Genomic DNA, 15,845 nt, shown 5'->3' on the forward strand with positions numbered 1-15,845 from the left:
TGCTTAATCTCCACTACGGCCCCCCCGCGGCCGGATGCCTGGCTTTCACCATGGGGATGCCCAGTACAGGTATCTCACAGGGAAAAAAAAGCCAGGACGGGTTCCTAAGGCAAGCGCCGAGATGCCTACGGGTAATTGAGCGCTATATAAGAATGCATAATAATAATAATAATAATAATGAGTGGACCCCTTTCCACAGCACTCCTTCTCCCCCTGGTTGGGGAGGGATCCAGCATTTATGCCCTGGAATCTCAGAGATCCCTCTGAGAGAGTCGACAACGACAAGGGAGTCTCACACAGTAGAGGCCTGGGTTTTTATCCCATTACCGCTGGCTAGAACAGCACCGTTTACCATGACCGGTGCGCTCAATGGAACTTTTGGACTATGCCCCCCTAGGCGGAAACTATAACCTTTCTGTATGTACTGCGGTGCCCGAGCAACCTTCGGCCGATGACCGCTGGAGCTATCACACGCAGCTATAGAAGAGTTTGGCTCTGGTTCACCACTCGCTGTCACCTACCCAGCCGGACGTCAGACACTGTTTTTCCTCGTTAACCCGTTGTGCCTCCTACACCCTCCCCCTCCTCTTCCCTCCATTATTCTCGGCCTCGATTTCTCAAAAGAGTTGGTGCATATTTCTTGGTGATAGTGGATTGGTGGTGTCTAGTTGCTTTGGACACAAAACTGGTTCAGTACACTTGCCCCAAATCCTAAGTGTTTATCCATTTTTTTCCTGCTTTGTTACAAAATACTGATGATTTGTATAGTGCTTAATGTCACTACAAGCTAAGGAGTGTACCAAACAGATATCTTCTAGCCAGCATTAACGTTTTTAGCAGATAAATAAAACATGATGTTCATAAAGAAAAGGAAAGTAGGCACTTTATTTTTCTTTAAAAAAAAATATTCTCTACATTTAGGTTTCCATATAATAAATATTGCATTGTAACCACTTTTCAAGATATTCTGTCAAATGGCTGCAAAAACTCCATGGAAGCCACAGGGTATCTGCACTGGCACTTCTGCTCGGCCTATTTCAGAGAAGGTCTTGGCATCCAGAAGGAGAAGAAAGGTGCGATTAGTCTGAAATTTAAAAAACAAACAAAAAACCCATAAATATCTGAGTACTTATAAGCTACTTGCTGGTGGAGTTTAAGTTCATCTCTGAAACACCCATATGGAGATTAATCAATGTTAAATTGTGCCTTTGTACAAGGAAGGGCGCTCCAATATTTAAACACCCATAAGAGAAAAGGGCGGCTTGCCCCAACGAGCACTCTGAAAGCAAAGAACTCCAAATAAAGGCAATACTGTAAGTGAAGACAGCACAAAGAAGCATAGAGTTTACGGTGACTGCAAAAAATATGCCAGTGACACAGAAGGCTTTATGGATCAGGCAAATTGTATTTAAGATATCTCTATATCAGGGCCCAATAAATGCCCCTACATCCATCAACGAAGGCATGCATTGTTGGAATGCTCACAAATTATAAAGCCTTAAGAACAAGATACCATTTCCCTGCAGACTGCGAGCCTCATTTACAATGAGACTGCGCCACAGAAGCGTCACTTTGTGCGATACTCTGGTGGCGAAGGGGCCTGCTCCATATTTACCCGGGCAGGACTAAGCCACTTTGCATGGCTTAATGCAGCCTTGTAAATATCATTCCTTTTAACGCAGTTTTCTGTGTTAAAATGGCTTGCAATGGGTGTTGCTGTGGGCGTTCCCAGCAACACCCATGTCTTTTTGACACTCCCCAGATTTACGAGGAAGCGTAACTCCGAGGCAGCGAAATAACTTTATTTCTCCTCTTCTTTCCTTTTTCTATGTGTGCTGCAGAGCACACATAGAAGGAGGAAAAAGCCTCTTTTGATTGTTTTTGTACAAAAACAATCATCCCTGCAACGCAGGCATCCTTGCACCATGGCACAAAGGTGCTTGTGTTGGTGCATGGCAGCCCATTGTGCGCCAGTGCAGGGGAAAAGGACTGAAAGGGAGGAGTACTCTGCACTTATGAGCATATGTGTTTGGCCAGCCGTCTCAGGCTGGCCAAATACATTTGCTTATGTTTCTCCAACCCGGCTGTATTGTACAGCCAAGTTGGAGAAACCCATAGGTTCCCAGGCACCACCTGAGCGGCAAACAAGGCCGCCCTGACCAATCCTGGTGCTGCTCTTGTGCGAGAGAGAAGCGTCTGGATTGGGTGCGGAGCCTGTGCTCTTAGGCCCATCCACTTCCAGCTTCCGGGACATGAGGAGCAGGAGGAACAAGGCGGCCAGCAGCGGGAGCAGAACGGAGTGGCAGGTAAGTGGTTTTTATTCTATTTTTTAAATTATCCTACCTCTCCTTTTCCCCTGCCCCTGCCGCCCTAACGGTTTTAATTGGTGGCAGCCGCCATTGCCTGCCATAAAACCCTATACCTTCTGCTAGCCGGCCAGTCTTCCTTACCACTAAGCTTCACCATCAGCAAGGCTTCAAGACCTCTAAGCTAAACCTATCTTTATTATATCACCACTCTGCCAACAACACGGCAATGGTTTGCATCGTGATTCTTCTGTACACTGGCTGTACTTGCCCGAGTTCTCAGAAATCTTATCAGTTTACCTTTGCACAGACATTATCATAAAGCAATTTTTATGGACAATAGCGCCGCCTAAAGTTAATGAAAGCAGCAACTAGCTAATCCATGAAAAAAAAAGAAAAGACATAGGGCCAGATGTAGGTGGCCAATTACCGGTCGGTAACGGCCGAATTCGGCCGTTACCGACCGGTAATTGGATTTTGAGATGTAGGAGCATGCTTTACAGAATCGGTATTTTACCGATTCTGTATTTACAGATTCGGTAAAATTACCGAATCGGTAAATACAGACTAGGTAAAAATACCGAGTCTGTAAAAGCATATGTAGGTAGCACATCTTTGAGTGCCGCAGGCCTTTCAGATTCGGTATTTTACCACCCAATCCAATTGGGTGGTAAAATACCGAATCCAGGTGTGCATGCACATGTGTGCATGCACACCTGTGCCATGTGACACACAGACATGCCCTTAGGGCATGTCTGTGTGCCACATGGCGCACATGCCTATTTTTGGGGTGCCAGAGGGTGTCAAAGTGACACCCCCTGCACCCTTGCAAAAATCGGTATTTACCGATTCTGTAATTACAGAATCGGTATTGCCCATTGATTCCTATGGGCTGCAAGGCCCATAGGAATCAATGGGCAATACCGATTCGGTATTTACAGAATCGGTAAATACCGAATCTTAACGATTCGGTATTTACCGACCCTGAAATACCTACATCTCCCCCCCTCTATTTTACCACCTCTTAAATATCGATTCGGTATGAATCGGTATTTAAGAGGTGGTACATTAAAATTACCTACATCTGGCCCATAATATCGTAATTTTTGTCGATTATTTCATAGACAAAGAACAAACTCTAATTCTGACAACAACAAAAAATTCAGTCATGAGGTATTAAAACATAATTATATATGCGAAGCATATTTATAATATTTTTTTAATTTAATAAAAAAGGGATTTCCCATTTTATTGTATAATATGCAGTACTAGGTGAATGTGAAAAACATTTGCAATCACCTGGTTCGGTGTAATGATAACAGACAGAATAACTCCTTCATCCTCTTCTGTAGCATCTGGTAGTGGCACGAAAACAGGCTCTGATGGGTAGAATCCAGTCTGTCGCCAGATCTAACAACGAAAAATATTCTTCAAAGCATCACGAAAAGCACAGAAACTCTAATTATAAAGTATTCTGAAGAAGTTATTAAAATATCAAATTATCCAATGCAATGCACAACTTTTTGTGCAACTAAATTCCAATTAGGTGCATTAAAAAGTATCATGTGGAATCAGACAAGGCAGTCCCTGATTCACAAAATGAGGTTATGTGAACATTTAGCATTCCACGTTATCTGACCTGCAGAAAGTTCCGTTTCACATGTGCAATAATTGTTAATAACAACATATGTGTCAGCATACACTGTTGGAATTATGATATATTTATTTGGATAATTGAAACGTTGGAAGAAGGATAAACAACTCTAAAGGTCGTCTCATATGTTATCACGTGCCAATTCAAGGAGAGTGACCTAGAATGCTTTACTGACTAATTCTACAAAGGGACTCTTGCCCCTTAGTAAAGTGCAATACCTAGCCAAGCAGGATGGGCTTTGGACTGTGCACTTCTGCAGCGATGCAGCGAAGGCGAACAGCCATCACATTACGGCTGTTACATCGCATGCCGTTACGTCGCATGCGTTACAACCCATGCGACGTTACCACACGTACACAGTACGACGTGTCCCATTACATCGCATGCGCTTTTAAAATGTGTTTTAGGGTTTAGGGCTTAGGGCAGTGTCAGGGGGTCGTAGTGTAGGGTACTGTAGGGTAGTTTTTAAGAGCAGGCTCTCTTTAAAAATGGAACAGAAACGTTTCATTTTTCTTTTTAAAATACATTCCATTTTCCTTTAAGAAAAAACGGGTGCATAAAAAACTGCTTTATTTACAAAGCAGTCATAGACATGGTGGTCTGCTGACCCCAGCAGGTCCCCATACCTGTGAGTGCTGGCCATTCCCAATAGGGTAGCCCATTGCAACCTGCCTCATGAATATTAATGAGGCAGGTCGTTTGCAACCCCATTGAGAATCGCAAACAGTGTCCGAGACACGGTTGTACATTCCATTTTGTGCGTCGCAACTTGCAAGGCGCGAAATGACGCAAGCTGAGAGTTGCAAAATGGAAGGGCTGTACATCTGACCCTTGGAGTCTTGACACAGAAGTCATGTCCAACCTTAGGACTAAGGGTGTAACAAGGGATATCCTCTTAGCAATACCAAAACTACAGTTGTGAGTACAGATAGAGAGCTTGGGGATAAGGTGTGAATTTAATAAGAGCTAAAGGTACTTAAAAGTCAGAAATTTTGAAGTGAATATGTCATCCTACTTATAGGTGATAAAGAGAACTTCTTTAGGATGGGGCATGGTCTGGTCACCTTGGTCCCGTAATTACTCAAGAGCAGCAATTTAAGCCATCCAAAGTCTTACAAACTATTTGTTTGGTGGTCCGCCATAGAGGCCATTGTAGAAGTCCAAACACTATTAACACTGTGCCTCCAAACAGTGTGCCATGGTCTTTAGATAAGAAAGGCACAATAGGATCTGAGCTTGCGTATCAGGAAAACGCAGGTGACAACTTCTGCCTCGGACTGAAGTGACAACGTTGTCTTGGAGTTAAAATCACTTCTTCATATTTCACTATGGCTGCCTCAGCAGAATAAAGATCAAAAAAGTCCAGTAGGTTTAAAAACTTTTTATTTAGGTCTGCCTTTACTTTATAGGATCCCTAAGATGAAGACATCAGTGTTTGAGCCATGGAGCCTTGGGGAGGTACCAGCCAGCTGTGGCTAAAATTCAGCCAGGGCTGATTCTATATCTTTAAATAAGGATAAGTCCTTAAAGATACACTTGCATGGCATTCACGTAAGATTGTGTAGATATTTAGGTCACTCTTAAACACACTAAAGAGAAGAGCAAGGTAAATATTATATTAAGGTGAGGTGATTGAAACGCCCTAAGGACTCCATAGGAAGAGGCAATTATACCATGAAAAAGAGGCCCATCTCCATATAGGGTCCTTCCCTCCATAAATGAAGCGACTCATGCATTCACAAACCAAGGCCAACTAGATATTATTGTCACTTCTTGTAACAGCACATTTTTAAAGGGAGTCAGTAAGGTGAAATGTACAGATGTTTGAAGCCAGTTTGAGACTTTAATTGGATTCACAAATCTCAATTGTACGTAACAAAAAGTAGAAGAGATATATTAAGGAAAATGTCCTTGAATCCTAAATGTTCTCCTGGTGAAAAATTATGCATAGATAAATCTGAAACAAATAAACAATTGCAGATTCAACTTATTTTAATTCTCCTGGGAGCAAATATGCTTTTCCTTTGCAGAAACCCCCCTACCCTAAATCCCAATTTGTTTTTTTTTTTATTTGTTTTTATTTTGGGTTAAAAACTTTTATTGAGCAATCAGATAAAAAGTACAGAGATGGGCCTACAACCACACGGGCTGGCCGCTAATTCGCAAAGCACGTACCATGCAGTAAACATTAATCTCCGTGGCCAGGCCCAAATCACAGATTAAATATTGCACAAAGCATATGACAGGACACAACAGTTTTTGTCTTAAACATTAAAATAACAAACCAAAACAAGGCGAATGTAGCAATCACGTCAGCCCAGATGACAGAGGGGAAGTACACTAATCAGGAAGATAAAGGTAAATCAATGAGACTCGGCAAGGCCGGGGGGGGGGCAGCAGGGAGGGCAGGAAAATCTTAAAAAGAGAATGAAAGATTTCGGGAACGTCAGCCTAGGGAGACAGGGTAACATCGGATGTGTCAACCAAGGGAGGGGTACAAATGTCTCCACGATATGCATTCCACTGACCCCAAATTTTAGTCCACGCCCTGGGTCTGCCCCTAGCCACATAGACGGTCTTCTCTCGAAACATGGACCAGTCCATGTTATCCTCCCACACCGAAACGTCCGGAGGTCTGGATGCGCCCCAGAGTTGCGCAATGTCCCGCTTCGCGACCATGTACCCCAAGGTTGCCCATCTGGTCTGGGCCACAGAATAATCTGTGGGTTCCCACACGTTCAACAGGCATCGTCGGGCCTCAGGCCGCAGGGCAACACCAGTCACGACAGTCATCACATCAAGCACATCAATCCAGTAGGCCGCTACCAACGGGCATTCCCAAAGTATATGCATAAATGTAGCACTCATCCCACAGCCACGCTTACATAAGCCATCCGGGGAAAAACCCATTACAACCAGGCGCGGGCCAGTTACATACACGCGGTGGAGGATCTTAAGTTGCACCAAACGAAGACGGGCGGGAATGGCTACCTCCTTAGGAGAAGAGAGTGCTGACTGCCAATCCTCGTCATCTAATTCCAATCCGTCACCGACCCACAGCTCCCTAAGGCGGACCAACAGGTCGGCGCGACTATGAATCAACTTTTTATAAATAAGGGAGATAGTACTATCAGGCAGGTGTCCATCTAGTATACGATCTTCAAGGGGGGAAGACTCGGGCAGGGTCACACCAGGAGTTAGAACTGAGGCCAGGGCATGCCGGACCTGCAGATACCGAAAAAACTCTCTATCACTCAAGTCGTATTCTGCCTTAAGGGTCTGGAATGACTTCACGCTACCTTTCGCACAGACATCACCCACCTTACATATCCCAATCATATCCCAGCGGTCGAATCCCTTAGTAGACCAGAGACACCCCAAACGTTCAGAGGCATAAAGCGGCGTCGCCAGTGTCAGTCGATTCTCCCAGCCCAAACTCACATGCGCGGCGCGCCACACAGTGACTGCGATCCTGGACGGGCCCACAAGATGGCGCCCGGCCGATCTAGAATAAAGCACTCTATTAAAGTCCCCTCCCGGCAGCTGGAGTCTATCCATCTCAAAGGCCGGATCCCGACCCGATGAATACATCGCGTGGTTGATGGCAGACAGCTGGGCAGCCCAGTAATATCTCTTGATGTCGGGGAGCGCCATGCCCCCGTCATACCAAGGGATGGTGAGTTTCGCAAGGGCAATACGTGGACGCCCGTCCCAGATCAGTTGTCTTTGAAGACTCTCGATCTCTCGGAAATAGGTAGCGGGAACGTCGTCATAAGAATTCTGAAGTGCGTAGAGGAACCGCGGCAAGGACATCATTTTAAAAAGGGCTGCCCTGCCCAGAGGAGACAGGGGCAGCTTACGCCAACGGGCCACATCTAGTCGCAGTCTAAGAAGCGGGGGGAGGAGATTGCGCTCGAATCGGAGTGAGGAGTCCAGCGTAATAAAGATCCCCAAATACTGGAAGCCAGACTGGACCACCTGGATAGGAAATCTGTCCGGCAATGGGGGCAAAACACCCGAAAGAACATACACGCAGGACTTAGCCCAATTAATAACTAGGCCCGAGTTAGCTCCAAACGAGGTAAGAACATCAAATAAAACATTTAGAGATTTACGCGGGGAAGTAAGATACAAAAGAATGTCATCCGCGTAAAGTGAGACGCGGTCCTCAAAGTCCGGTGACCAACGGATCCCCTTGAGTGAAGGCTCCCATCGAAGCCACGCAGCTAACGGTTCCAGGGCGAGCGCAAAAAGCAACGGAGACAAGGGGCAACCCTGACGGGTCCCCCTACCAAGGCAGAAGGGGACAGAAACTCTACCGTTCACCACTACCTGCGCTAAGGGTTCAGCGTATAACAACTTCACCCAACCGATAAACTCAGGACCAAAACCAAATTTTTCAAGAGCAGCCCAAAGATAGGGCCACTCCACTGTGTCAAAAGCCATCGAGGCATCCAACGAGGCCAAAATGGCCGGTTCCGTCAGAAGCCCCGCCCTCGCAACAGCACCGTGGAGACGACGTAGGTTAAGAGCCGTGTTGCGATGTGGGATAAATCCGGATTGATCCGGATGAACCAAGTCACTAATGACCGTCAAGAGGCGGGTCGCCAGGAGCTTAGCCAGGACCTTGGGCTCAACGTTTAACAAGGAAATGGGCCTATAAGATGAACAAAGGTCCCACGGTTTACCGTCCTTGGGAATTACGACTATCGTAGCCAGACGCTGATCATACGGGAGAACACCCCGTTCCCGGGACTCCAAAAACATGTCGCGAAGATAGGGCGCCACCTTATCAGGACGTAGCTTGTACAGTTCAATTGGCAACCCGTTCGGGCCCAAGGCTTTGCCCGAACGGAGTGAGCGAATGGCAGTAGCTATCTCGTCAGTAGTAAAAGGGGACTCCAACGATTTACAGTCTAAATCGGAGACACTGGGCAAAGCTATATCGCGCAACAGAAGGCGAGAGTCAGCAACATCCCGTCCAGACACAGGGGTATAAACCACACGAAAATACTCAGCAAAACATGCAACAATTCCAATCGGGTCCGTCACTCTCACACCATTCGATGATTGAATCACGGGCACCACACGATTCGCCCTCTCCTTCTTATCCAACCACGCCAATAATTTGCCCGCCTTGTCCCCCACATCATACAGACGGCCCTGTTGCTCCCGGAACATCTGTTTGGCCGCATCCGTGACCAAAGACTTATAAGCAAATTGTTTCAGACCCAGGGCATGGAGTTTATCAGATGTGACTTCCGACTCTAAGGCAGCCTCCCTTTCAGCAATCTCCCTCTCGAGGTCCACCACCTCCCTCACCCTCACCCTCTTGGATTCAACAATAAGGGAAAGGGCCTGTCCACGAATCACTGTCTTAAAGGCCTCCCACAGGGAAATCGCAGAGGAAACGGATCCCTCGTTGTCCGAAAAATAGGCGTCCAAAGACTTAGTCAAAAGGTTGCGGGTCTCGGGGGAGGTAAGGTACCATGGGTTGATAGGAGCAACCCGGCCCGCCGCCTCCACCCCCATCTCAAAACAAAGCCAGAGCGGAGAATGATCGGAAATGCCCCGGGGGAGGTGTCTAATCTCACGCACCGCCGGCGACTGGGCCGCAGGCATCAGGAAATAATCCAGTCTAGACAAACTCCTATGGGCCCCAGAGTGGAAAGTGTATTGAAGCTGAGTAGGATGCATAAGCCTCCAGCAATCCACCAAACCAAACGTGTCCAGAAACCCACCCAGCCACTGTTGGGCCGAAGGAGTGTCCCTAGGGGGGTGGCGATCGTGTAGACCGGAGAACACAGAATTAAAGTCACCTGCAATGAAGAGAGTACTATTAGGGAGGTCCAACAAAACACGGCCCAAATCGGAAAAGGTAGAAGTCTGCAGGCCGGGGGGGACATAAACAGCAAATAAGGAGAGGGTACGACCCTCATAACGACCCACGAGGACAGCATATCGCCCCCGATCATCAAGGATCACATCATCAATAGCTAGGGGGAGGGAAGCCCGAACAAGGATACCCACCCCCCTGGAACCCGTGGTAAACCCCGAATGTGCGGCAAGGCGATAGCCCCACCTATTCATCGCACGACAAGTATTGCCCACCAAATGAGTCTCCTGCAGAAAAACAATATCTGGAGATAAACGTCGTAAACATTTCAACACCACACTCCGCTTAATACGATCCCCCAGACCATTAACATTCCACGAAACAAACCTCAACCCGCTACCCCCCATCCCACACAGCAACGCCGAAACCCCTCCTCCATGAGCATGACATAAAAACCATCAGTAGCAAGATAAAGTCGCCTTGAGAACATAACACACAAACATCGAACTTCCCAACCACCCACCCCCCAACAATCAAGAAAACACCCCCCACCCTGCACCCCTGCAAAATGCTATAAAGCCACCCCAACATGCAGTGTGCCTGTCGCCCAAGAACCCCCATTCTACAAAAAGACCCCGGAGGAGGAAAGGCTCTGGCCTACCCGCCACCCCGATCAAGACAGATGACGAGGAAAACACACAAATAGTAGAGGCACTTAGGCATAGAATCCCGGAAGAGTTTACTCTATACGAGGGCCCAGGCGTAGACGAATTGTTCAGCTCTCCACACCACCCTCAGCACCACCCGGGTGGGCGTCGGACTCAGTCGCAGGAGGTCGGCCAGGCAGAGAGTCCAGCCAGTCGTTCACAGAATCTGGCCGATCAAAGAAAAAGGTTCGGTCATTGTACTCCACTCGCAGCCTGGTCGGAAACAGCATAGCGTAGCGTAACTCCATGTCCCGAAGACGCTTCTTGACACCACGGAAGCCCATACGCTGTTTCTGGACCTGTTGAGAAAAGTCCGGATAAAAGTTCACCGTGGCGTTCTCAAAGGCCACCGGGCCCTTCACACGTGATGCTTGCAGGATAGCGTCCCGATCCCTATAATGGAAGAGTTTCGCAACAATAGGCCTCGGCGGGGCACCTGGCTTACCCTGGCCCCCCGGAACTCGATGGGCACGCTCTACTGCGAAAAATTTACTCAGTCCAGACGGAGAGAGATAGTTTTGGATCAGGTCCTCAACCAGGAGATCAACAGAGTGAGGTTCTGGATTCTCCGGAACGCCAACCACGCGCACATTACAGCGACGTGCCCTGTTCTCAAAGTCCTCCAGGCGCCGGGTCATGAAATCGTTCACCCTACGGAGATTACCAATCTCCGTCTGTATCTCCGAGACGTCCGTCGTGAGGCTGGATGACTTGAGATCCAATGATTTCACCTTCTCATTGGTTTTCGATAGGTCGGCTCGAATCAAGTTCACATCAATGGCCACGATGTCGATTTTGTGGGCCAAGGCCTCGTATTGTTGGCCTATCGTCTCCCTCATGCCAGAAATGGCGCCCATGATGTCCTGCAAGGACGGCTCCGTTGACGCGTCCACGATGTGGTCAGCAGCACTTGGACCGGGCAGGGCGGCTCCGGGGGACCCCTTCGAGTGGGTGTAACGGTCCATAACGTTAGACTGGACCGGGCCCCCGCGCAGGGGTGTCTTGGTCTTCCGTGTCTCTCGGTCCCCTCTGCCCGCCATGTTGGAAACTGCGTCACAAAGAGATTCACCAGGCTCGATGGAATGGCACAGGAAAGGAAGGCCTCGGGATCAAAGAGCCGCCAAAAGGGTACCACCAGGATAGAGCCAATCAGATAGGAGAATAAGCCAGCCAAAGGCCCGACAGCTGTCTCGTGCCCCGGACCCAGCCCAGGCCAGACTCCCCTGCCAGATGTCTCAGTCTGAGGCAGAATCGAAACCGAAACTTAAGAGGGGGACCCACAAGTCCAATCCCCCTGCCGCTGTTGTTCAACTCCAAGACGGCCACAGAGCCTCACCCAGTCCCGGGCGTACCTCAAGGGCGGATCCCAAAAGTTCGAATCACCGTAACTCCGGCACCCCGGGTCAGAATCAAATTCCGAAAGTTCCAGGACGATCAGCCCAGCGTCCTCTACACAAATCCTCGTGAAGAGTCAGGATATGTTCAGGATATCATGCCGGGAGTGGCGGGGGTCCGGAGAGCGCTGTGCTCACGCGGCCATCTCGGATGCCCGCCAAGCTCCTCCTCCCCTAAATCCCAATTTGATATGGGGGCATTCTCTCTCCATTCCCACCTAGTAAAGAAACTTTTCCCACCTTTGAATGGAATACACTTCAGAGTATTTTAGGGTGGGCAGCTACTCACTAGAGGTACACGAATAACCAGAAAGGTACTTGTATGTGGGCCTTCACCTACCTTGGGTGGTGGGCACACCCAGAAAGGCCTACAAAGCCAATCTGCAACCTTGGAAATTTCTCTGCAGTGGTAAAATTGCTGCATTGATAAAGGATTTTGGGCATGTAAGATGCCAAAAATCTTGATTCTGTGACTCAAGATTGGGAATCAAAAAGTGGTCATTATAAATATTTAAGTTCAAGTTTGGGGCACAAAATAATGGCAGGTAGTAGATAAGGCCACTATCTGGGAAATACTTCAAGTGGATGAAAGCAATGAAAGACAACAGAATTTAGACAGAATTCACTAACCAACACCACCAAAGTTATGCGGTCACTTAAGTGGCAGGGTAAAGAAGTCGCATTTGTCACAGATCTGCTACTTTGAAGATGAAAGAGAGCTTTTGTACCTTGGTCACCTTAGTCTCGACGTCCATCTTTATAAGCGAATCGCCAACAAGGTGTCCAAACCCAGAGCCGTAGAAGAAACGGTATTTCTTTGTGTTGTATCTGGCATAGTTAATGCATGGGAAGTCAAAGCCACCCAGTTCTTCGAGCGACTCGTCATGAAGATTTTCATGTGTACACCACACCTAGCAGAATGGTAACAAGTAAGATATTAGAGAACAATGACATAAGTAACTCACTTTTCACTGCAATAGTTTTTTATATTTGTTTTATTGGCGTTTATGAAATTAACTTTGATTTAACCAGTGCAGTTTCGAAACCACACTAGGAATACAATTCTTAAGTCAATGTCACACATCAATCTCAGTCACACATTATATATGTACAAATTAAACAGTAGTTATTTCAATATCATGCTTCCCTGTGATTCTCTCTACTATGGTGTCAGTCATTCTCCAGGTTACAATAATGCTTAATATTATCCTGCTGCAGCTGGGTGCCTTGTATGGAGTAATGGGGTTCGTTGTCAGCCTTGAGTTTCACGTATTTACATGCTCTGAAAAATGCTTATATGTCTGTCTTGCAATAGCTCACATAAGAACCAGAAAGAAAAAAACAACTCAATGTATCCAAAACAAAATGCAGGCACTCAACTAAAACTTATGTAACTCTACCAGGGGTCCTTTGTCAATAGATATTTCTGAAGCAGCTCGACTGGTTCTTCTATCAGGTCGGGGGCCCTAAGGGGGATGAAGTGAAGGGAATGCAATGAGAACCCACGAAATGCGGGGCGATGACCAGTACCACACAAACCAATTAAAATGAAGGGGACAACCAAATGTCATGGTCCATGGAGATTAAGATTACCCTCTTCCCGAGACCCCCGACTTTCATAATCTTTCTGTAATAATCGTCATGTATTTAGTGGGCACGTGCCTCTCCTATTCCCTCAGACTCCGATGAGCTCCTCTGTGAGTCTTGGTCTGGGGTATCCCGTGTTTCCCAAGCCCTCAGTATATCAGCCCATGGTCCTGCCAGGAGTTTGAGCCTTTTCGTGATCTTGTCCTCCCGGATCAGGGCTTTTTCCTATGCCCAGGCCCAACAGGAAACATCATTTTCCCAGTCTACGAATAAAGGGTTAATCTTTGCCTTCCTCCTGAGAGCTATTCTCCATTTAGCCAGGAGGAAAGCCAGGTCTACAAACCTATGACCCATTCTTTTGGATTTGGGTCTCGGTAAAAGGCCCAGAAGACACACCTCCACGGGGCATATCATATTACGAGCCAAAACCCCATTTACGGTATCTTCAATTTTGGTCCAGCAATTTCAGAGCCCAGGACAAGACCATAGCATATGGTCAAAGTCGGCGTGTATTTGCGAGCATCTGGCGCAGGCCTGGTCTTCTCTGCCGTATACTACGTTCAGCCTGTGTGGGGTGAGGTAAATTCTATGGATTATGTTGAATTGTATGAATTTAAAGCCAGCGTTCCTAGACACTTTTTTTGGGCTTCCCAGGACCTTCTTCCACTCCTTCTCAGTCAGCTGTCTAGTCAGTGTGCCCTCCCATCTCTCTTGTAATCGGGGCAAAGGTCAATGGGTCATCTCAGTTATAGCTAGGTATAACCATTTTACCAGGTGTCCCGCCGAGCCCAATGTCACAGCCCGTATGAGTAGGAGGTTCTTTCGTGTCAACTCCCCACAGCGCTGTCAAAGCCCCCCTACCTTACGATAATTAAAGAACTGTCCTGACGGCAAGTCATGGTACTCTAGAATCTCATTAAAAGGGAGCAGTTTGCCATCCCGATAGCAATCCCCGATCAATATGTATGTATGTATGTAGGGATATTTATATAGCGCACTGTCGCTCCAAGGAGCATCCTGGCGCTCCGACTCCATTACTGATGAGATGGTATGCTTTTACTAAATGTCGATGTTTTATACACAGAAAGGTTAGACAAGTGATTTACAAACTGATTCGGCTAGCCCGTAGATCCATGTCTTAAGGGATTTTTTAAATATCTGTTCAGAAGTAATTGTGCGAAGGTGGGAGGGCAGTTTATTCCATGCTTTGGCTCCTATGACTGCCAGAGATTTTCATCCCTTTGTGGCCAGTCTAAACTTGGCGACAGTCATCAAGTTGGCATTAGCTGACCTAAGTTCTCTTGTGGGGTGGTATCTGTTGAACTTGTTATGGAGATATTGTGGGCCACGCTTGTGGAAAGCCCTAAAGGTGATCACAAGGACTTTAAACAGAATGCGCTTCTGAATAGGGAGCCAGTGCAGCATGTCCAAAGCGGCCGATGCTGATGATCTTCTGGGCCCCCTTAGAACCAGCCGCGCCACCGAATTCTGTACCATCTGTAGTTTGTGCAGGGTAGACTTTGCCACCCCTGCATACAGACCGTTACAGTAATCTATCCTTGATGTGATCAGTGCAATTGCTACAGTACGGCGGGCTGATAGGGGCAGAAAGTCAAAAAAAATTCTGAGGCCTTTTATGATATTAAAACATAGGCCGGCAACTTCTCTACTTTGTTGTTTGAAGGAGAGCATCTCATCGAATTTTATTCCCAAGTTTCGTGTTGCACTAATGGTGTTAGGTGGGGCTTCCGCATCAGATGGCCAACAGGTATGCGGGGAGAAGAGATTGTTTTTCCCAAATGGTAAAATCTCTGTTTTAGCAGAGTTGCATTTGAGATGATTGTTATGCATCCATTTGAAAGTCGCAGTCAGACACTCTTTCAGAACCTGTTCGGCTTTTTCTGAGTTTTCATCCAGAACAAGGACTAATTGAGTGTCGTCTGTGTAAGCTATGGTGCTGATGTCATAGGAAGCAATAAGGTTGATCAGGGGAGCCATATATAGATTAAACAAGGTAGGGCTTAAACTTGAGCCCTGAGGCACCCCTGAACCAATCTTCTTCTCTTCCGAGTGGAATTGTCCAAGCGTGGTTATCTGTCTTCTGTGCAACTCCTGGTTCCTCCCAACCCTGCAAATGCTGCTGTGTCAGAACGCGACCCATCCCTGCCTGTGGTAGTTCAGTGAGTGATATATTTGGAGTGTAGAGTGGCACACCTCTAGCCCTTGCCGTAAATCTATCCCAACACTTTACCGCCACTGAAAGTGGTATCCCCATGTGTTTGATCTTTTGGCAAGTGCTGAGCATCCTAGGGTACAAAGCCCCTTGTGCAGTGTTAGTCAGGAGTGATAGAGTCTCAAGCC

General features: G+C 47.2%; 1 protein-coding gene across 1 annotated transcript in view; it reads right to left on the minus strand.

Annotated features, from left to right (window-relative positions):
- Nucleotides 1-894: 894 nt before the first annotated feature.
- Nucleotides 895-15,845, minus strand: part of BCO2 (beta-carotene oxygenase 2) — a 611,133-nt gene continuing 596,182 nt past the window's right edge. The window contains exons 10-12 of the mRNA XM_078683947.1: nt 12,626-12,808; nt 3,606-3,716; nt 895-1,084 (exon numbers count right to left, since the gene is read on the minus strand). Of these exons, the coding sequence (XP_078540073.1) occupies nt 971-1,084; nt 3,606-3,716; nt 12,626-12,808 (408 nt within the window). The 3' untranslated portion in view covers nt 895-970. The remainder of the gene's footprint in view (nt 1,085-3,605; nt 3,717-12,625; nt 12,809-15,845) is intronic.

Source organism: Lissotriton helveticus, chromosome 3_1 (genome assembly GCF_964261635.1).
Source record: "Lissotriton helveticus chromosome 3_1, aLisHel1.1, whole genome shotgun sequence".
Taxonomy (NCBI): Eukaryota; Metazoa; Chordata; class Amphibia; order Caudata; family Salamandridae; genus Lissotriton; species Lissotriton helveticus.